The following is a 22,335-nucleotide window of genomic DNA, read 5'->3' as shown; positions in this document are numbered from 1 at the left end:
GATATGGTACAGAAAAATATGGTATGCTAACTGTCTTCTCTTCTCCCACAGCTCCTCCCACTTTTACAACCACTCCCCCACAGTATGTGGAGGCGAAGGAGGGGGGCAGCACCCTGCTGAGCTGCTCCGCCCAGGGAAACCCAAAACCAATGATCAGCTGGCTGAGGGAGGGGGAGGAGCTAGCAACTAGCGCAAAACACACGGTAAGCCAAACTACTGAACAAGAGCTGTGATTCAGACAAGGGCAAATACGTACAGTATTTTGTGTATTTTATGAATGCATCTATCTTTGTAAATATTACCCATCTATTTCAGTGATGTATTTGACTGCCATGTGGGATAAAAAGTAAATGCCTCCTAAGGTTAGTTCATTTTTAAATGCTTCCTTGACATTTGTTGGTGTTTGGAGAAATGGTGCATATTTCAGCAGAAAGCTCAGAGAAGCTCATGTTGAATGTATATGCCCCATCTCACAGTCTACTGGAATTCCATAATCATTTCTGTGATGTTTAGTCTGCAATTTGAAACATTTTACAAAGCACTAGCTTTTTACATTTTACAAAGCACCGCTGCAGTCGGAAGGAAGGCGTATAACCATGTAACAAAGCTCCTATTTATTTTGAATTGAAGGGGAGAGGTGCAATATTTCAAAGTCTCCCATTAATTTAGAGAGTTTTAGGAAAGAGGACAAATTTCCATGTTTTTTCTATTTAATTGTACAGCTCATTATATTTTCACATGGAATAAAAGCACACTTGTTAGCACCGCATTAGGGGGCAAGAAGAAGCCTTTAATTGGCTAGGCAGGACATTCTGGTATGTCTGTGATTGGCCAGGAGCGCCTGTCAGTCAGGACGCAGGAGTTAGGCCTACAGAGGGAGGTCCCTGAGGGGAGGAAGAGCTGAGGCGTGTCAAACCTCGGCTGCCCCCCTCCCCTTCCTACACACACACACACACACACACACACACACACACACACACACACACACACACACACACACACACACACCATCTCAGATGTTCGTGATGGAGTAAATCGCCTCTCTTCTTGCTGGAGGCAGCACCTAACATTTGGAGTGGACGTTCGACGTACAGGAAGTGACAGGTCGCCTCGGCCCTGTGTCATAGTGTCTGTCACTCACCGAGCGGCCCCCTTTCTTATCCCTCTTTCTCTCACCCCTCTCTCTCAGGCTCCCACACACGGCAGCCTCTTCAAAAGGTCAGAGCAGAGTAGAGCAGAGCCGAGGTGCCCTGGGCTTTAACACACTCGCCTTAGTAAACGATCAGAGGACGTCCATATGCATTATTAATCTCCTCCTACTGCATCAATAATACATTACTCCTAATATGAATGTTATACTAAACATGAATATCAACAGTGAGTGAGCCAAGAGCCTTACATCGAAAACTCTGCTGGGATGCCGAAAGCCTTTAGTAGGTAGTGAGATAAATCTGTTTGCACATTCGCAAAACCCTTGAATTGCTTTAGATTTCCATTTGGTTGATACAGGAAAGAATTGAGAAAAAAAGTTTGTCTCATCAAAGGGCTAACTGAGCTTTAGAACTATAAAAGACTAGATCGTGTTGTAAAGAGATGAGGTAGGCATCCACGTGGCTTGAAGTGTTCCATGAGGACAACAGAGAGAATGGGAGGAATGACACAGTGGAGGAGAGAAGAGGAGGAATCATATTAGTCACCATCTCAGCACCCCACACTGTTTGAGATCCCAGTCATCCGACAGATTCTTCAGCATGTTGTGTGTGTCAGGCTCCTCCTGTTCCTAGTCATGGTCCCCCTCTTCCTCCCTCATCTTCTATTCCCTCCTCCACCTCCTGCCCCTCCTCCTCCACCCCTCCCCCACCTCCTCCTCTTCCCCCTTGTCCTTCTGGTCTTGTAGTCCCTAGTGTGTAATGCCTCTACTGTAGCTGTTCCCTCCTCCATCTGGAAAGTACAGTAGCTAGGTACGTTTGTCCTGCCATTGAATAGATAAGCAGTGAGCTGTCGCCTGTTTCAAACGGACTGACCCCAAGGCAGGATGGCTTCTGTTTGGGTGTGTCTACTAGCTGCTAAGCTCTCGTGGCTGAAATGTTTGAGAGACAGATGAACAGGAGTAATCCCAGGGTTACAGCTCTGTGAGAATGAATGGACCAAGCCCGGCAACCTATTGCATAATTTACGAGGGTGTTTTTTATTAGGGTTTGGTCAATGTGTTTTTCCCCAGCTTATCGGTTCTCTTCACTGCCTCTGCAAATGGAGGAAACACACAGGTACATTGTTCCATGTTTCCCAGGTTATCGCATTATCGAGAGATTACCCTCACATCACACCCAAAGTGAATCAGAGAACGATGTGATGACTTCAGAGAATCTGTATGTTCTCTAGAGTAGTACCTCTGTACACCCATTCAGAAAACATATCCCTTCCTTGGGTTTTGGTGTGCCCTTTCACTACTTGAAACACAGTTTGTAATATGTGTACTGTATAGAATTGATTAATATAATTGGATTAATACTAACTTGCTATTTTTTTGCTTCCAACCACGGCCACAGGTGCATGACGGTAGTCTGACTATCCTGGGGATCACACGGGACGAGAGAGGGGCGTACACCTGCCGAGCCTACAGCGACCAGGGGGAGGTGCTCCACACCACAAGACTGCTGGTCCAAGGTACGCAGGTAGAACTGGTGGGGTTCGATCCGGGTCTTCGGCAAGCCATGCCCAAATCCCATTAGCGTGATTCCAGATTGAGGGGTGTGATGTCAGAGATTGCAGTGGGGGTGTAGAGGAACGGTGACTGGTTTGTACTGAATGACCACTTATAACTGAATAATGTCAGATTTGACAGAGATGGTTTTTGGGATAATGGCTGACAGAATGGTAATGGCTGACAGTTAGTCCTAGCTGACATTGATCTAGTATGCAGGAAAAGGGAGACATTAACATTCAAGATTCACTTACAGTATTAACACGTTATGCCATGAAACATTGTGCACAGTGTTGAATCCATGCTGCTATCTAGTTATCTAGTTATCTAGTTATCTAGTTATCTAGTTATCTAGTTACCTAGCGATCTCTGTTCCATGCCTAGTTCCACTTTGTGGACATAGTGTTTGGTTGATCAGTCTAGTAGTATGGTTTGGTGTGTAGCAAACAGTCAATACTCTCAGACCTGTGTGTGTGTGTGTGCGTGCGTGCGTGCGTGCATGCGTGCGTGTGTGCGTGTGTGCGTGCGTGCGTGCGTGTGTGCATGTGTGAGTGTGTATACATCACTGTCTGTCTGAGAGAACATCACTGTCTGTCTCCGGTCCATTAACCAAGCTCTCCAGCAGACACAGATCTGGGCTTTGCTCAGATAGATGGCTCTGATACAAACCTTCAGTTCCTGCCTCTCTCAGTCTCCATCACACACTCACCGTCACAACAAGCACGGGGGGAGGAGTTAACAGGGTGTGCATTACAGCCGCCAGAGCAGGTCGCTTGTATGGAATGGTTAGTTAGGTTTGATGATGTGGTAAAGATTAAGTCAATTTCAGTCGATGTACAGGTGTCGAAGACAAGTGAGAAGTGCTTGGTTACATCTTAATGCCTCGATTTAGCGGGAGTTTTACCCTTGACTAGCTACGTACAGCAGTGGGGGCTGGTGGAGGTAGAAATCAAAGGACGGGCTCATTGTAATGCGTGGAACGGAATGAGGAATGGTGTTAATCACACGTGTTTAATATCATTCCATATTCCAGTTCCATGCATAACAATGAACCCGTCTTCTGGTTTCTACCTCCACCAGCCTCCCCTGACGTACAGTACACACACACACACACACACACACACACACACACACACACACACACACACACACACACACACACACACAGAGACACACACACACACACACACACGGTTGCATAAAACCCCTTACAATGTATTTTTAGTTTGAGACAAAGCATTTGAAAAAAGCTTTTACAAATGTAGAGTGATTTGGAATACATCTAAGGTGATAGGATAGCGATATGAGTTTTTCACACCAGCTATATTGCACCCTGTCTCTATAGACTAAGAATTATCAGCTTGAAGGCTACAGTATGTGGAGATGGGCTTGTGAAGTTGTCTAGTGCCCTGATAGCAATAACAGGAAGAAGTCTGAGGAGTCATGATTCTAACTTCAATGATTTGTTTTTAATTGATATGTCAGTCAACCTTGCTTGCAGTAATCCCTCACGATGTATAAAATCATTCACTCTGTATAAAGGAACCAAGAGGCTTGTATATGGGCCTACTCATAAATCTTACTTTCATGGCTTGTGATGTTTTATGGAGGGATAGGGGCTACCCCAGGCACTGAAGGTTCATGGTGTGGATGACCACTCCATTCGATACATCAAGACACTTTTAAGGTACATATCCCGGTTATTTAGCAACTTGCTGCAGCCATATTTTCTAATATAATGAGAGCCGATTTGTGGATTCTGCCACAAATTGGACCCCATTATATTAGAAAATGTGCCTGTTGCCAGTTGCTGAATAATGATATGGACTTAAAAGTGCCTTTGTATATCGGCGAGTGGATAATCACAGATATTTTATTTTGAGAGTGAACTCTCCCTTTTTTTTTACCTTGCTGCAACTGGGGATCTCAAAAACAGCTTCCAAATGTGTTCTGTCGATCAAAAGGCTAGTTTGAGGATTTTACCCAGAGTGATGTAATTTTCCTTTTAAGAGGCATTATCTGAATGGGTCCATAATGGAATAAATTACTGAGATAATTAAGACATAAGCCATAAGATACTGTATGTACTGTATTTGAATATGCATATTTTCTCTTTCTCTTTTAGGGCCGCCATATATTGTGTCACCACCAGAAAACATCACTGTAAACATATCCCAGAATGCACTCTTTACCTGTCAAGCAGAAGCGTATCCTGGCAACCTGACCTACACCTGGTTTTGGGAGGAAGATAACGTCTACTTCAAGAAGTAAAGTTGTCATCGTGTTTACTATTGTACCCCGTGTGTGTGTGTGTGTGTGTGTGTGTGTGTGTGTGTGTGTGTGTGTGTGTGTGTGTGTGTGTGTGTGTGTGTGTGTGTGTGTGTGTGTGTGTGTGTGTGTGTTGTATTTGTAGTTTTGTATTTATACATACAGTATGTGTATTTGAGAGAGTGTGCTGGTGTCTTGTCCTGGAGTGTATTTGAATGTGTGTGCAGGTGCCCTGTCCTATAGTGTATTTGTGTGTGTGTGTGTGTGTGTGTGTGTGTGTGTGTGTGTGTGTGTCTGTGTGTGTGTGTGTGTGTGTGTGTGTGAGTGTGTGTGTGTGTGTTTGTGCATCCATGTGTGTGCTGGTGCCCTGTCCTATAGTGTATTTGTGTGTGTGTGTGTGTGTGTGTGTGTGTGTGTGTGTGTGTGTGTGTGTGTGTGTGTGTGAGTGTGTGTGTGTGTGTGTTTGTGCATCCATGTGTGTGCTGGTGCCCTGTCCTGCTTTTGCCCCAGCCTGAGTAGTAGGAGCCTGGCAGGGGGCTGTCTGGAGCGTGCCAGGCGTGTTAGCGCGCTCTGATGAAAAGATCACATGACACAGTGCTTGTGTCATCACATGCCTCTCATACAGTGATGATCTGAAGCGTAGCCAGCAGCTCTGTCAGACTCCCTGGAGCAGAGCTTTAGTGACTGACAGGGTTTAGAGAACGCATAAGTGACGGAGGGAACAAGGGACAGAAAGAACGGCCCGGGTGACAGGAGAGAATGACTGACGAAGAGAACAAACATTGTAGTGACTCTCGTAGAAATAAGCCCATGTTAGAGTAGATCTTCCTCTGAGAAGACCTGTGAAAGTACAATGTCCTCTCTATGAAATGAAACAAAAATAATGAATAACCGAAACCATGAATAAAAATAAAGAGGAGAGAGGCAGTGCACATGCACATAAATGCATACGAACACGAGACACTGTTGTCTTAATTCAATTAATTAGTGCATTAGCTTCATTTACTGAAACCGATACAATATGTTTTCGAAAATAAAATCATACAGGGGAGAATATACTGTTCTGCTACCCCTATGGCATGGCTTCCTCCAAAATCTGTCATCATGGACAATAACATGTATTTCACATACTGTACAACTGCTCCATCTCTTGAAAGCTATTCAGCCCTTGGTGGTATTTGACTCCATACTGCCCTCCTATGGTGCAGTATGGATTAAAAAAACATCAAGGGCTGAATAGGTTGTATGTGAACTGCTGCATCCCTCTCCCTCCTGTGAGTGTGTCCCAATGGCATGTTTGGCACATGTCTGCTTCCTCTTCTTCTCTCGGCAGTGACCTGAAGCTCCGCGTGCGCATCCTCATCGACGGCACGCTCATCATTTTCCGGGTGAAGCCGGAGGACGCCGGGAAATACACCTGCAGCCCAAGCAACAGCCTCGGAATCTCGCCATCGGCGTCGGCACACCTGACTGTTCAGTGTGAGTGTTACCATGACGACGCAAGGGGGGGGAAGGGTGGAGGCTGTATGATGAGGAACAGCAGTATGGAAGCCCTGCGTGTCAGGATCAGTCCCCACTGTATGGCCAGTAGTGAAGTCAACATTTGGGGCTAGATGTTTAAACATTTATAAACATATAAACATTATTATAAACATTTAAAAATGTTTTTTTTTAAATAATAGTTAAAAAATAATAGAGAAATAGTTACTGTTTAGCAGCATGGAGTCAGATGTTGGAGTGAGGGAATCATTAACACTGCTTCATATACCACTCATTATTTTGGCAAAGCCTCCATATACTCATCACCATATTCTCTGCATTGGTCCATATTCTCTGCAATGTTCCATATTCTCTGCAATGTTCCATATTCTCTCTATATTCTCTGATCATCACCTACGTATTCCAATGCTAGTATTGTTCTCAGAGAGAGACAAGGGGTCCTGCTAGTCTTTAGCCTGTAGGACAGTCTCAGTGTGTCCTGCTCCTTCAGAGCCTGCACCATTACTTAAAAAATGCCTGGGCGAATTGGAATTGTGACCTCACAGTTCATCAGTTCTTCAGGGAGCGAAATGCCACCAGGCCACCATTTTCTCCGCACTGCCGAGGTTGATAGCCAAGGACAATTCGTTAGCCGCTACGAGTCTTCACAAATAATTGACCCCGTATCCATCTCTTACATCTAAGCTAATCCTCTCTCTCCTTCCGTTCTCCCTCTCCCTCTCCCTCTCCCTCTCCTCTGCCTCCTGATTCCCTCCTCTGCGCCCTTTGGCCCCCAGACCCTGCCCGCGTGATCAACATGCCCCCTATCATCTATGTCCCACGGAAACTGCCAGGGGTCATCCGCTGCCCGGTGGACGCCAACCCGCCCGTGATATTAGTGAAGTGGGAGAAGGATGGCTACCCGCTCAGAGTGGAGAAGGTCAGTCTGCCCCAGGCCCCTCTGGACTGCTGCTGATGACATCTCATTCGCAATCACAGCTGTTAAAGGGATAGAAAAACTCAAATTACAAATGACCCTGATTCCCCATATGCCTTTGTTGTGGTCAATTCACCAGTTTTGGGATATTTAGTTCCCTTACGTTGATACTTGATAGCCGTATTTTGTTTTAATGGTATCACCATAGGGCCCCGTTTAACATGAACATATGTCACACCTTCCAGATCGTGTGAACTCCTATCACACGAGTATGCCTCTCCAGTACTTTATGCCTCACTTTTTGAAAAGTAATGTTATTGTTGTGCACTTTTGAATTTGTATGTACTGATGTCATCAATACATTCACATTTAAAAGTGGATTACAGCCCAAAAAAAGTAGCTTTTCAAAAAATCCAAAGACATACTTGGCATACTTGGTGAATTGACCACAGCCACGATACGTGGGATATACAGTATGTTCATTTGATTAAACTATCCCTTTAACTGCCTGACATGCTTTGTAGACTATTGCATTTTTTTTTTTTTAAACTATGTCCTCCTGTGTTGTATGTCCTCTCCCAGTACCCCGGATGGAGCCAGATGCCAGACGGCAGTATCCGGGTTGCAGAGGCCACAGAAGACTCCCTGGGCACTTACACCTGTGTGCCTTACAACGCCTTGGGTACCATGGGCCAGTCCCCCCCTGCCACTCTGGTGCTAAAGGTACTGGATGAACTCTATTCATTCTCTACCGTGCTCTGTCCCACTCTGGTGAGACCTTTGCAGTGTGTGATTGTGCATATGTATGCGCATGTGTGCTGTGTGTGTGTGTGTGTGTGTGTGTGTGTGTGTGTGTGTGTGTGTGTGTGTGTGTGTGCTATACATGTATGCTGATGTGTGTGTGTGTGTGTGTGTGTGTGTGTGTGTGTGTGTGCTATACATGTATGCTGATGTGTGTGTGTGTGTGTGTGTGTGTGTGTGTGTGTGTGTGCTATACATGTATGCTGATGTGTGTGTGTGTGTGTGTGTGTGTGTGTGTGTGTGTGTGTGTGTGCTCCCACAGGATCCCCCTTACTTTAATGTGAGGCCTGGGGGGGAGTACCGTCAGGAGGCTGGTAGAGAGCTGGTCATCCCCTGTGCTGCCTCTGGAGACCCTGAGATACCAACCATCACCTGGAGGAAGGTAAACACACTCTATGTATGTTGGTTTGAATGCTTCATGTATGCAGCCTTCGATGAAAGTGTTACCAATCACACTTAGACTAGGGTTAGTACTGTATGGACAGAGGTTGTCACAACTGTCATGGTCTTAGGAGCACTTGAGAACTTGAGAACTGTGCTGCTTTTGTAAGAGAAAACGATATTTGTTTTGTCAACTAAAGCAGGATCTATGTCTTTCTATGCCTATTTTAACTTTCTGCTATGTGCTATGTGTGTGTGTGTGTGTGTGTGTGTGTGTGTGTGTGTGTGTGTGTGTGTGTGTGTGTGTGTGTGGGTGGGTGTAAGGTGGGGAAGCCCAGCAGGAGTAAGCACAACATCCTACCCACCGGCAGCCTGCAGTTTATGTCCCTCAGCAAGGAGGATCATGGGGAATGGGAGTGTGTCGCCACCAACGTGGTCACGAGCATCACTGCCAGCACACGCCTCCTCGTCATTGGTACAAACACCGCCACGTTTCCTCTCCAGGGTCGGCCCCAATTCCATTCCAATTCAGTCAGTTTGTGAAGTGAACCAAAATATCAATTCTACAGTTGAAAAATCCCTCATCCATCAATTTCCAATCTCATTGGAAATTGGAAAAACATTTTTCAATGATTGAATTGGGATTTCAATGACTCCCCTGAATTGACTGAACTGAATTGGAACTGACCCCAACCTCTTTGCATGTCTGATGACCCTAGTTTTATATGCACTCAAGCGTATGTGTAGCGTGTGTGTGTGTGTGTGTGTGTGTGTGTGCGTGTGTGCGTGTGTGCGTGTGTGTGTGTGTGTGTGTCTGCGTGTGTCTACAGTACGAGGCTGCGTGTGTGTGTGTATCTATGATGAGTCAGTAGTACCACTAAGCTTGCATGCCTCAGGACCCTGGAGCCCTAGACCCCAGCTGGCGCATCCCCACGTGTCTCCACCAGTGACGGACAGACAGCCCCCCCCAGTGACAGGTGACCTGTCAATCAGGGTGCTGTGCTGCTGTGGAGCTGACAGCTGGGATGTCTCTGACCAGGGACCAGGGTCAGGTCTGTCTTTGATCCCAGTGAGGAGATGCTGGCACTGGGCTACAGTGCACAGCTGCTGAGGGTGGGGGTGGGGGTGGAGGGAGGGGATCATGGCCGTGGCCACAGACTATAACACTGCCCCTCACCTTGACCCCTCCCTCCCTCCCTCGGTCATCACCTCAGTCTCCGCATCATCAGCCAATCAGCTGGACCCATTCTCAGTCTGTGCAGGCAGTTATGTGCAGATGGTGAATGGTAATGAATGCATAACACGCATTATTTGACTTCATAGGACATGATGGCAACAAGTCAGTGTGCCTTTTTGTACCTTGACAAAACAGCTATTATGGGAATAAAATACTCCGGACAGCCAGCTGTGGTTTTGCTGAATGGCTGTGAAATTGTGGTCTTCTCAATGGATCGTTCTCTAGTGTGGACAAAGACGGAAGTCTCTTCTCTCATGCACAGGCACCAGTCCTCATGCTCCAGGCAATATCCATGTGCTGCCCTTGCATACCTCCGCTAACGTTTCCTGGGAACCCGGTTATGACGGAGGCTTTGAACAGACATTTTCAGTGTGGTACGGCCCAGTGTGAGTACTCCCAGCATGCTTCACTCACTTCACTCTTGGGGGGTGGGGGGGGGGGCAGAAAGTTGAGAATCTGAACAAATGAAGTCATACTACTGCAACTGTGGTCAGTCCAGTAGGTTCTACCCTTAGAAAAAAGGCTTGTTTTTGGCTCTAGGTAGAACCATCATTTTTTTCTAAGAGAGTACTATTATCAGCTTACAGCAGAAATCTTTAGGCACGGCACATTGCACATGATTTATCAAGTATATGGTCTCTCAGTTATCATGCTCAGTATTTGTATGTGCTTGTTTGAAAAAATACTGCATACTGTACATACTATATATCACAGACGGTGCATAATTGATGTTGTGTTTTATTGAAAATGTAACGGGACGCGATGGGAAGGCATTACACTCGCGTTCTATTATGCACCATCCGTGAGGCGCCATGAAATCACTATTATCAATTTATGTGCATGTCAGCAGTCATAAGAGCCATACCATGTTAGATGGACGGGTGTGTGTGTGTGTGTGTGTGTGTGTGTGTGTGTGTGTGTGTGTGTGTGTGTGTGTGAATTAATCATTTCATAAAAGTAAGGCCATTGACGGTGGAATATGATTAATGGTCACTCCCATCACTTTGTTTCTCATGGCCTGATAATACCAAATGGAAATTTGTTGACTTGTCATATTACCATGTGGTGTGAACATCGCATATGCATAAGGGCTTCTCTTGCGTGCTTGAATTATGAATGACTGTGAAGAGAGCTGTAACAACGGATGAGTCAATGAGTGTATGAGTCAAACATATGTTATCACTTTGGTAAATATTACAAAGTCTATGACTGAAAGGAGGAGTGCAATCATTTTACGTTGCGGAGAAAACCGTGATATACTGTACTGCAGTGCTGTAAATTGAACAGTGACACACAACATACTGTATTATTTGTTATCTGACCTCCTGAATGGCACCAGATCTGGCCTATGACCTTAGAGTAGGGGTGTGGTTAGGTATGGTGTAGAGACCTCTCGCTGCGTCCCCCCCCCCCCCCCCCCAGGTTAAAGAGGGTGGACTTTGGGCCTCATGATTGGCACTCCATGCCGGTGTCCGGTGCTCAGACGTGGTTGCTTGTGCCGGGGCTGGAGCCCAGGACGGAGTACCAGTTCAGCGTGCTGGCACAGAACAAGCTGGGCACAGGCCCCTTCAGTGAGGTTGTGACGGTCAACACAGCAGGTGGGTGGCACTTCTGCCTACAGCAAACAGATAGGCCCAGAATTGACTGTTTCATATGCATGTATTCTATAGCTGCAGAGATGAATCTATTGAATCTTATCTTGTGCTGTTCCTCTGCTTAAAACCACTGATTTGACTCGAAATGTTTGTAGAGAATTTTCTTTAGTTTCCAGGTTTCTCTTGTAAAAGAGATTTTCTCTCAATGAGATTAACCTGGATAAATAAAAATGTGTGTGGGGTGGGGGGGGAGTATACTACTACTATTGCAGATAAGTAATCTTGCTTTTGTGTGGTCATGTCAGTTCTGGACCTTTAGTGACATCTTCCATAGTGCACTTTAATTGTCTTACCATCTTCACTCCCCCACCACCCACCCTCCAGTGTCTCCCATGAGTACCCCAGAACCACTGGTGCTTCTTACTCCACCACGGTGCCTGACAGCCAATCGCACGCAGCACGGCGTCCTGCTCACATGGCTCCCTCCAGCCAATCACTCTTCCCCTGTTGACCGTTACATCATGGAGTTCCGTCTCGGGGAGAGATGGGACATCCTGGATGATCTGATCCCAGCCGCTGAAACCGAGCTGATAGCCAGAGACCTGGTCCAGGTAAGTGGTCATCACTCCATGCATACAAACAGTGTTCTATATCGGCAACACTGTTACACTGAATAGCTATTATCCAGACCTGGGTTGAAAATGTGTCTAAAATACTTTAAAATAATTTGAAAGCCAGGAGTGGGGTTTGCACTTTTGGGACCATTGTCCCAGGCAAACTCAATCAAGCACAACTCAGTATTTGAAATGTATTAATATACAATTTGAACCCAGGTTTGCTATATACTGTACAGTGGCAACTGATTCAACTGGACGGCTTATCTCACTGATTGTATCAGTGGTTGTTGGTTGATGATGGTGTGTGGGAAATGGACTGTAGAGGTGTGTGTTGGGGTTTTTCCCTTGCAGGAGTCGTGGTATGAGTTCAGGGTGATGGCTGTCATGGATGACCTCATCAGTGAGAGTAGTAATGTTGTAGGAGTGTCCAGCACAGGTAAGTGTCTCTGCAACGTCCTCCTTTACACACTGATTTGTAGAATGTAATGGATATTTTTTTTTTTTTTTTTTTGCTAGACTGAAATAGCTCAATCATTACAAATATAATAGAAGTAAACTTAAAGAGTAATTTTTCTCACATTTTCTGTAGTTTGCCCAGTATTTATGTCAATGCCATGCTTATTTGTAAAAATGACAGAAATTAGATTTTACAGTGAACTATCCCTTTCAAGATTGGTGATCTCAGTGGTTTTCATGTTCCTACCTGGCCATTCCCACCCACCCGACTGAAACCCTGGGTACGGTACCTCTCCACCCCCAGATCCCTTCCCCCCTGCGGAGGTAACTGATGAGGGCTTGGCGCGGCCCGTGGTAGCAGGCGTCGTGGCAACCATTTGCTTCCTGGCAGCGGCGGTACTATTCAGTACTCTAGCAGCCTGCTTTGTCAACAAGCAGCACCGGCGCAAACTCAAACGCAAACCAGGTAGGCCTCTGACACGTGTTAGGATTCTGTATATTTTCTTATTTTTTTATTTTGGGCAAGAACATTGAACATATTCTACAACAAACAAAGACAAATGTGTTATAAAGTATTATCTGTTCTATTCTGTACCATATGCTTTCTAAATCTGTTGTTTTCTCCCTCAGACCCTCCCCTGTCTGTAACACACTTCAGGAAAAGCATTGAATCACCGTAAGTACTAAAAACAAAGCCAGACACAAGGGAGTGCAGAAAACATTAGCCAGTACTTGACTGTAGGCACATCCAGATTCACAATGCAGCTGTTGCTGTATTGTCATCAGATAACAACAATACTCTTCTACGTTGAAGAATAAGATTTGCAGGATTTGTTGTTGCCGGAGATAATAACAGTGTTTTAAGGGTTTGTTTGTTTGTTTCAGGGTACTTACCTTTGAGGGTTTGATACTTACTTATGAGTCCTGTTTGTCAAGGACAAGGTGGTTTTGTCAGAACATGAGTTTGATTGCGATTGGGAGTAGTTGTGTGTGTATGTATGTATGAGGGAGTGCCTCAACACACACTCAACCTTCATTCTTAAAAGGGGTTCTGATGTGTTGATTAAACTATTTGCATTCTAAACATGATGTGTCGGTAAGTCAGTGCGTCAGTGTAGTTGCAATGTGTACAAAATGGAGTCGAGATGGGCGAATCAATAACAACGACACTCTAGTGCATGTTAATTCGCTCAGCCGTCTTTAAGAATAGTTTTGAGCTAAGCGAAGCGAAGCCGTTCCGCTTGATTCTATGCTGGTCCCTCCCGTGTGGAGACAGAAAGTACAGTAGTTGCCAGGTGACCCAGGCCCGTGTGGACACAGATAGTACAGTCGTTGCCAGATGACCCAGGCCCGTGTGGTTTGTCTTCCCATCGCAGGCCTCCTCTCACCCCCCTCCCCGGGTTAGGGCCCTGCTGGGACGATCCACCCAGGAGCAGCTACATGCCTCCGCCCGCCAGCCCCCTGTGAGTGCCCGGCCTGCACCATGCTACTGTCAGTGTGTGCTGCACTGCACTGCCCTGTGTTGGCTCGGCTTGGCTTGGCTGCATGGATATGCATTGTATTGCATAGATTTTGACTGCTGTTTGCTTTGGTGCTCTGCTGGCCTAACCGCATGCACAGTATTTATGCGCCGTACATGGATTTGTGTTTGCATTGGTTCAGCTGCATGTATACAGTACAGTGTATATGCACTCAATGTGTGTGTATGCTCTCTATAGCTGACTGTGTGTTCACTAGGCTGCTCCTGGTGTTGGCGAATGATTCATAGCTGCGTGTCATCTGCTCTTCCCTTATGCCATAAAAGCATTTGGCGCAGCATATGTCCCTAAAAAAGCAGATAGGCCTCCGTTTTTTGCCATTTTTGCCCGTTCTGAGCGAGTAAAACAAAAAAAAGAAGAAAAAAGATCTTTGAGATGGTTGTCATGGCTGCTCAGTTCACTCTGGCCATATTCATTAGCTGCAGCGCTAGGCTAGCAGGATGCAGTAGCCTTGCAGCACTGTGTATTATCATAATGCAGTGAGTCAAGACTGCTTTGACGTGGTGCCTTGGCTTTGGATTTTGTCATCTGACTGGCATAGGAATGAAAAACACACTGTGGATGTTATTCGATTCATTCACTGGATACGATTGTGATGTTGTTCATGGATTATTAGTGGGGATTTGTGAGGCGTTTTGTTATTAACCACTCCTGTTGTCTGTGTTGGCACCATTAGGCTGTCATCCGGGAAGATCAGTCCAGAGAGCTCTCCTCCATCACGGCCCCAGTCTCTGTCCTCGGAGGGGGCCCACGGGCCGGGCCTGTATGTCAGGAGACTGCCCAGCCCTCAGAGGGAGAGGGACAGGGACAGGGACAGGGACAAAGAGCTCTCCTTCTACAAGAAAACCAAGCGTGCCATAGCCAGCAAGAAGTACAGCGTGTCCAAGCACGAGGCCGAGGTCACCACCCCCATCGAGCTGATCAGCCGTGGGCCCGATGGACGCTTCATCATGGACACCAGCCCCTCCCCGCCCCACCACCGTCGCATCCAGGGCTTCCCGTTTGCCGAGGAGTCCGACATGTACCCCGAGTTTCGCCAGTCGGATGATGAGAATGACTTTGACCCTGGGCCCCTGCCCCCCATCATGGCCACGCTCCGGCCCCAGCTCTCCCCGACGTCCTCCAGCCTGGAGTCCTCCACGCAGCCCCCCACCTACAGCCCCCGCCTCCACAGGCCCACGGAAGGTATGAGCTTTGTGGAGGGCAGTGGGCTTCACGCCTCCGGGCAGGCCCCAGCCTCCCGCTACAGGGGCTTCCCCCAGGGCCCCTTCTATGGGTATCTAGGCAGCCGTGGTGAATCGGGGATCCCGCCACCTTTCTACATGCCTGACATCAGCCCACGTAGCTCCTCTCTGTCCTCCCCTCCCGGCACCGCCGAGGGGGGGCCCTTCGGTTATCCCTCCATCCCGGAGGAGAGCGGAGAGATGGAGCTCCATCATCAGTACACTGCCTCTGGCCATTCTCTCCTGCACCCACACAGCCCTCCCTTGCGCTCGCCTGAGAGCTGGCGCCCCCACGAGATCCCCTTCCTGGGTCTGGAGGGGCCCCGCTTCATTTACCCACCTCACCACCCCTTGCATCATCATCAGGACCTCCCTGACCCTCCCCCTTACCCACCTCACCCTCTCCCCCCCAGCCGCCTGCACCTCCCCCCCCTGAAAGATCCATCCAGCCCTGGGCTCCTGCAGCTGGAGGTCCCAATGGCTGGGCCGGGCAGAGACAGGCCTCCGGGGCCTCCAGCTAGGCACTTAGCTATGCAACAGGCCCAGAGTCTGGGCCAGCTCAGACACACGTCCCATGGTATGGGCGTACCAGTGTTGCCTTACCCTGACCCGGCAGCCCGTGCAGGGAGCCCAAGCACAGCCCCCAGCAGCAGCAGTCCTCAGTCCTGGCTCAGCCCGAGGGCAAGCCGTCGGACAGACCCCACCTTCCCCCCACTAGTCCTTCAGCCCTCACGCCTCTCCCCCCTCTCCCAAAGCCCCCTTAGCACCCAGCCCGGCTCCCCTGACATCTTAGTGCGCCCCCCACCCCGCCCCAGCATCCTCCGCACCTCCCGCTCTCTGGAGATGCCTGAGATCACCCTGCACCCCCAGGCCACCGTCAGTTTTTCCCGAAGGTCCTCCCTTGCCACCACCACCTCCCCCACCCAGGGCCAGGGTAGCAGGCGGCCCAGCCCCAGCTACCGCCCCCACATGTCCTATGCCTCCACTGCAGCCAGTTACCCCTCCCAGTCCCCCTCACCCCCACTGGAGGGCAGGGATGTTTTCGGGCAGAGGCCGTCCCAGAGAAGGACAGAGGAGGAGATGCTGCCCTCAGAGCCCTCCCAGCTCCAGATATCCGCCTCAGGGTAGGTGACCTACACCGGTAGGGAAAGCAACGACAACACTAATTTACAGAGGAGACTTTACCACATGAGCAAATTCCAAATTTATTCCCCACGTTTATGTAATGTTTCCTTTACCGCATAGGGATTATTCATATTTGACACTAATACAGATATGCAGAAAGCATGTATTTGCATTTGGAACATTTGATCAGTTCATTTACAGTACACACAGTAGATACAAATTATAAAATTCACTTTTTGTCAGTAGCCATTGACATCAGGGGATGATGTCAATTAGAAAATTCGTATTTTTAAAGTGTAGGTTTCACATAATAATTTGCCAAATTATGTAAAAAAAACCCAGTAATTATGATACTGATCTTTAAATTCTGTAATTATTCCATACATATATGTTTTAGTGAGGCTCGTTTATTGAAAATTGTGTGAACTCTAAGAAATCCCATGACATTGACTTATAATGGATGCAGAAAACCTAACCAAGTACATGACGGTTATAGTACAATTTTTGGGTTTACATTCAATCAACCGGAAAGCATTAGCTCACAATGTTAGCATTACAATGATTACATGTTGCAATAACTACTGTAGCTTCATTGGCTGTCAACAGCAAATAATCTCAAGTGAAAAATGTACAAGTGTGTATTTTCTGGGCAATTTATGCTTATGATTTTCAAATGGTGATAAAATTAGAGCTACACTTGAATATTTAGCTTGTGTGAGACCTACACTTTAAGTCAAAAGGTTGAGTGTCTTAATTAACCCATTGCTCAAATTAATATAGAATGTACAATGTAGCCTTATTATTGACAGGACGTTCAACAACATTCTACCTCAGATGAGATCTCTGTGCCAGGGATTATTTATTTACTCACAGTTTAAGGCCAAAGCAGATTAGGCTAAAATTCTGAGATTTGCTGTCAAACATCACTATGTTGCACAGTTGTCTCCATAGTAATGGAGACTAGCCATATCAGGTCTAATGGACATTCGCATTTGATACTTTCTGTTACATCCAAATAGTCGGATAATTTGAGGCCCTCATCCACATGCACTCCCCGGGACATGTTCCATAGCCCTTGAGTATCAGGAGATCGTACATACTGTACAGTATCTGACGCATGTATAGTAACCTCCCCTAGTGTGCCCTTTGTTTACCTGTTGTCCACTGTACCTAAAAACGTCCCCCTTCCCCTCACACCCACCTCCTCCAAATCTCTAAATCCCAGGAACGGCAAGCAGGGTTAGGGTCAATTGATTGATCATTTCAAATCACTTCCTGGATTGACTGAATATAAATGGGATTGACCCCGGGCCTGACGGCCAGGGTAGCAGGCAAGCGATGTTCGCCAGATTCACTCATGGTCATTTTGGGCTGCTGTAGCGTAGGGCTTCTGGTCTGTACAGTGTGAGGGGCTCAGGGGTCTTACCTCATCTGTTTTTGATTGATCTCAGCTATCTGGGCAGCGTTGTTGTGACCCGGTCCCCTCCGCCGCAATAGGTAAGGGTCGGACCCATGTCTGAGAGGGGAGGGGTCAGCAGGGGGAGGGCTCTATTCACTCTCTCCTTTAAAGGGGAATTGCTGACTTTGGGTTGTGCCTCTTTTACTGGATTCAAGTATTTAATTTTTAGCACTAATGCTAACTTACAGGTTACATTTTCTATACAGTTCCTTGCCATAACATGCCTGCTATCATGTATACTGTAGCAATTAGGCTGGTGAGCTGTTTTGGACTGTTGGAGCAGTGTTTGAAATACAGGCATGTTTTCCTTGCACAAAAAAAAGCCTTGAATCAATAGAGGACCCAGATTACTGATAAAATTAAGTATTCCCCTTTAAAGTTTTGTTCCATGTGCAAAATACCATGCATGCCTTCTCTAGATATGTCTCTTTGACTCAAATGAATAACAATAATTACTCAGACTAAAATTCCTCGTCACATTCGTCGTCTTAAGTGCTTTCGTTTTTCTGTCATGTGACTGTTTTTAATGGCCATTTCCTCTTCCTGTCATGTGACTTGTTCTTTAACGGCCATTTCCTCTTCCTGCCATCTCCTCCCGTCAGCATGGTGAAGCCTCTGTACGCAGTGTTCATGTTTATGAAAGTGTGCTGTACAGTGTTCATGTTTATGGAAATGTCCTGTATCTAACACACTATAAGCACTCTGCACACAGTATTTGTGATTATGGAAAAGTACTGTATCTGACGAGGACTGTTGTGTTTCTCAGATGTGTCTCCCTCTTCTGCTAATTGCTCTCAATCTCTCTCTCCACAGTGACAAATGAAGGACATCATCTCTTAAGCTTTCTGTTCCGCTGAAACAATTGTGTTTTTGGCACGAGAACTTGATTTAACGTATCGCCAAGCCAGGGTGTGAAGCTGGTGTATTCAGTCCTTTGAATAGCAAATAACATGGAGACTCATGAACCTGAACCTAAATGTTTAGCGTTTGTAAGGTTATTTGGACCTTAGTATTATTGTTTATATCTTGCTATGAGAGATGCACTTCAAAACAAGACTTTTCAGTGTGATGTAATCTTTAAAAAACAGATTTACATTTCTATGTATGTAAAGCCAATCAAGTTGCCACGATTTGACAGGGATTAACAATTTGATGAAAATACTTACTGTAGTTACTGGTCATTCTTAATCTTAACCCATAAAATGAAAATAGTTCTCATAGGATTTCCAAATATGGGAATCCTGTCGGTTGCCTTGATGAAGAAACAAATCCGCTCAGATTATATTTAGATCAGAACAGATATTTCTGTCACACACTGTACTGTACAGTAAAGGAAAGCAGGAGAGTGTAACAGTCGCTATAGAAACTATATTTAAAGGCACAGAAATTATTTTCATTTCATGAGTACTGCAAATGACAAAATATTGACAGCAGTTTCTAAAAAGAATCATTGTTTCTTGATGTTTCACCTTGAGAAGGTAGAGCTCCCCCAGTGGTGGTTTTTAGTAAAGCACTGTATGTTGTGCCTCTCTCCTCTTCTTCTTCTCAGGGAGCATCTAGGTGCGTCTAGTGATCCTGCCGGGTCTGAGAGCTTACAAGCACTGCTACACCACTGTATTACAAAAGCCAAGAGAGTGGCTGCCAACACCAATAACAACTCAACCTCCAAGAGAAGAACAGGTCAGTCTGTTGTGTTGAGCACAGGACAGGGTGAAGATGAACCATTGCTCTGGTATCCAATAATCAATCTATCTATCTGTCTGTCTGTCTGTCTGTCTGTCTGTCTGTCTGTCTGTCTGTCTGTCTGTCGGTCCGTCGGTCCGTCTAACAACACATCATCCTGCTCTGTACTGTAGGTGTGTCTCCCTCTCAGACCCAGCAGCAATCCCCGACAACCCCACCTGGAGAAGATCTCTACCTCCACAGAAAGAGGAAAAGGCAGAACAGGAAGAGCCCGTATCTCTATTTGACCTCCCTCCTGCGACGCAGAAGCGCTGAGGAGGACCAGACAGGCATTCTGGCCAGCACAGACTCAGAGGGTCCCAACTACGGGACTCTACACTAACCAGTATGGCCAGGCCACCCACCACTGTCACCGACAGCCCAAGCCATGGGACTCCACCACATCGACCCTTCTCCCCTGTAACATTCAGTATCTAGCAGTGGGTAACCTGTCTCTAGCATTTTTCTAATCATTTGAAAACAAAATAAAGATTTGACAGAGTCACACGGGGTCTCCTGGCGTTGTGGGGTCATCAAAAAAACACGACTCTGAGAATATGTAATGTACATACATGAAATAATGAAACGAGGGGAGAAAAATCCTCTCCCGTTGTAATAAAATGTGTTGATCTAAATAATTCACAACACCTTAAAAAGTTTAACTCTGGTTATTAAGGAGTCTGACATGTTAGGTGTTTCAGTGACACAGTGTACTGTTAAAGCCTGGTGCGTCCTTGTACAGGGACAGTAGTCTACCTTTCCTACAATTCAAATAGTGTCAGTATCTAACACAGGGTTCTTATCACAAAATATACCTCAGAGTAAGCGCAGAGATGCTGTAATTCTTGTGGTATACTGTACGTATTTTTTAATATGAAATGTATGGGGGGAAGATGCTATATTAAATCATACACTTCACACATGAAATGGATGCTTTGACCTGAATTTGGTCTGATTTTGAAGCTTTTAGTATTGATCCTAATCTGCATATTTTGCTTAATCCCTAAATACAGTAATATCATCCAATGCAAAGTATGGTATGATATTAATATAATTCAAACCAATAAATATCCTCACTTTCTTGCATGTTGGATTGCAAGTGTTGGACCCTGTGATCCCATTCAGTAACAATGAGACCACGGCCTTCTTGTAAAGACAGAATTATGTTTGCGGTCATATAAGACCAAATCTACACTTTGGGTGAGAACAGGGTGAGGAATTGTGATGGGTATTGCAGTGTTTTTTGTTAGTATGGAGGAAACCTCGAGTCATTTGTGAAATATGGCACATCTCTAGGTGCCTTGTTTGCCTTTTCTCTCTTATTTTTGAAAACAGAATTAACTGCCTTTTCCTTCGCCTTCTCGCTTTTTCTCTTTCGGGAGTCAGAAGCCCTAATTTTAGCTGTGTACTGAATTTGTTTTCTCTGCCAAGGACACCTGAGAGAAAATGAAGGTGCATTACTCTTCTTAATTTGTTTTTTTTTATATATATATCTTAAATGGAAACCTGTGTTGACTGTGTATATCCTACTAATAGAACAGACATACAATGTTATAACAATTAGTGATGATAATGTTGTTCATTTCAGGTTTCAAAATGTAATGTTAAAACATAGATTCGAAAATACAAAGAAATCAATATGTATTGTGTCGATCGAAAAAGTACAGAAGTAGTTCTCGCGCAGAAAGTCAAACTTGCCACTGATGTGATGTTCATATTTCAAAACAACTGTATATTGACTAATGGGTTGACAGATTTAAGAGTATGACCTAATTGCTGTTTCTTTATTGATTTGGTTTAATGTTTGTTAGATGACAAAGTATGTGTTGCATAACAAGGTGACATTCAGAAGGTGGCTATCTCGACTGTTTATCTCTATAACAACTGTATATTACATGCTAGCTATTTCTCTGTATGTTTATTCATTTTAAGACTAACCGATAATGAATGTATGTTTTGCTGTACAGGAAATGAATGTCCTGATGTCACAGTACAATTAATTACCTGACCCATGCAGTGGTACTAACTGTAGTTTGAATTGGTTCGCTGGCTAGTTGGCACAATACTGTAAGTCCATTTTATTTCACTTTCCGTTCCCACTTTAAACAAATTACAGCTTAGAAAGGTTTAATGATGCATTCGTAAACCCTTCATAAATCCTACATAGATGCCTCATAGATTATTCATGAGCACATTGGTACTATAAGGGTGTTATAACAGGTCCTGGCATCTGGCTCTTTGCCGTGTAACCCTTTTGCCTAACTTTATGTAGCATGACATGTTGCCTATAAATGTTTTTATGAAGCATCTCTGTAGACCTTAAAGGGTCTTTGAAGGCATCCTAAAGGCTTTAAACTTTTAATTTGTTTAAAGTCTGAACCAGTTTAGTCTGTCCTTGCTAGGGAATCCTGACTAAAGTCTAGCTGTTTAGCCCTAACCCTAACCCTAACCCTAACCCTAACGGTTTCACGCCTGGTTAATGGCTTCTGTTACTACAGTATATTCTTCTCACTGTAGACAAGACCTCTCAGCTTGCAAGATTAATCATTAGTAGAAATATTGATATTCTAAACCCAACTATCAGAACTTGGAGTCAGTTCTGTCCATTATTATAGAACACTATTCTTTCCCCATGGTTCCATCTCTATTGATATAGCAATTCAGAAGTTGTACTTGCATATCCACTTAATTCCCTGAATATAAATTAATTTAAGCTATCTCTGCTTACCATAGAATACAATTCAGTCATCAAGACATGAATTCTATCAGCCCATTCAATTCTCAATGTGTTTA

General features: G+C 45.5%; 1 protein-coding gene across 1 annotated transcript in view; it reads left to right on the top strand.

The window, feature by feature from the left end:
* The window catches only part of igsf9ba (immunoglobulin superfamily, member 9Ba), a gene marked incomplete at its 5' end in the record, with an annotated part of 45,146 nt that extends 23,544 nt beyond the window's left edge, over positions 1 to 21,602 (top strand). The window contains 18 exons of the mRNA XM_083684586.1: positions 52 to 203; positions 2,550 to 2,667; positions 4,830 to 4,971; positions 6,306 to 6,451; positions 7,249 to 7,391; positions 7,971 to 8,111; positions 8,452 to 8,571; positions 8,895 to 9,045; positions 10,070 to 10,193; positions 11,230 to 11,405; positions 11,787 to 12,013; positions 12,371 to 12,455; positions 12,780 to 12,941; positions 13,106 to 13,151; positions 13,852 to 13,938; positions 14,690 to 16,360; positions 19,370 to 19,500; positions 19,677 to 21,602. Of these exons, the coding sequence (XP_083540712.1) occupies positions 52 to 203; positions 2,550 to 2,667; positions 4,830 to 4,971; positions 6,306 to 6,451; positions 7,249 to 7,391; positions 7,971 to 8,111; positions 8,452 to 8,571; positions 8,895 to 9,045; positions 10,070 to 10,193; positions 11,230 to 11,405; positions 11,787 to 12,013; positions 12,371 to 12,455; positions 12,780 to 12,941; positions 13,106 to 13,151; positions 13,852 to 13,938; positions 14,690 to 16,360; positions 19,370 to 19,500; positions 19,677 to 19,885 (4,031 nt within the window). The 3' untranslated portion in view covers positions 19,886 to 21,602. The remainder of the gene's footprint in view (positions 1 to 51; positions 204 to 2,549; positions 2,668 to 4,829; positions 4,972 to 6,305; positions 6,452 to 7,248; positions 7,392 to 7,970; positions 8,112 to 8,451; positions 8,572 to 8,894; positions 9,046 to 10,069; positions 10,194 to 11,229; positions 11,406 to 11,786; positions 12,014 to 12,370; positions 12,456 to 12,779; positions 12,942 to 13,105; positions 13,152 to 13,851; positions 13,939 to 14,689; positions 16,361 to 19,369; positions 19,501 to 19,676) is intronic.
* Positions 21,603 to 22,335: the final 733 nt, after the last annotated feature.

Source organism: Argentina silus, assembly GCF_951799395.1.
Source record: "Argentina silus genome assembly, chromosome: 14".
In the NCBI taxonomy this organism is placed as follows: Eukaryota; Metazoa; Chordata; class Actinopteri; order Argentiniformes; family Argentinidae; genus Argentina; species Argentina silus.
Note: the sequence above shows the minus strand (reverse complement) of the source record. Positions and strands in the feature narration are given on the sequence as shown.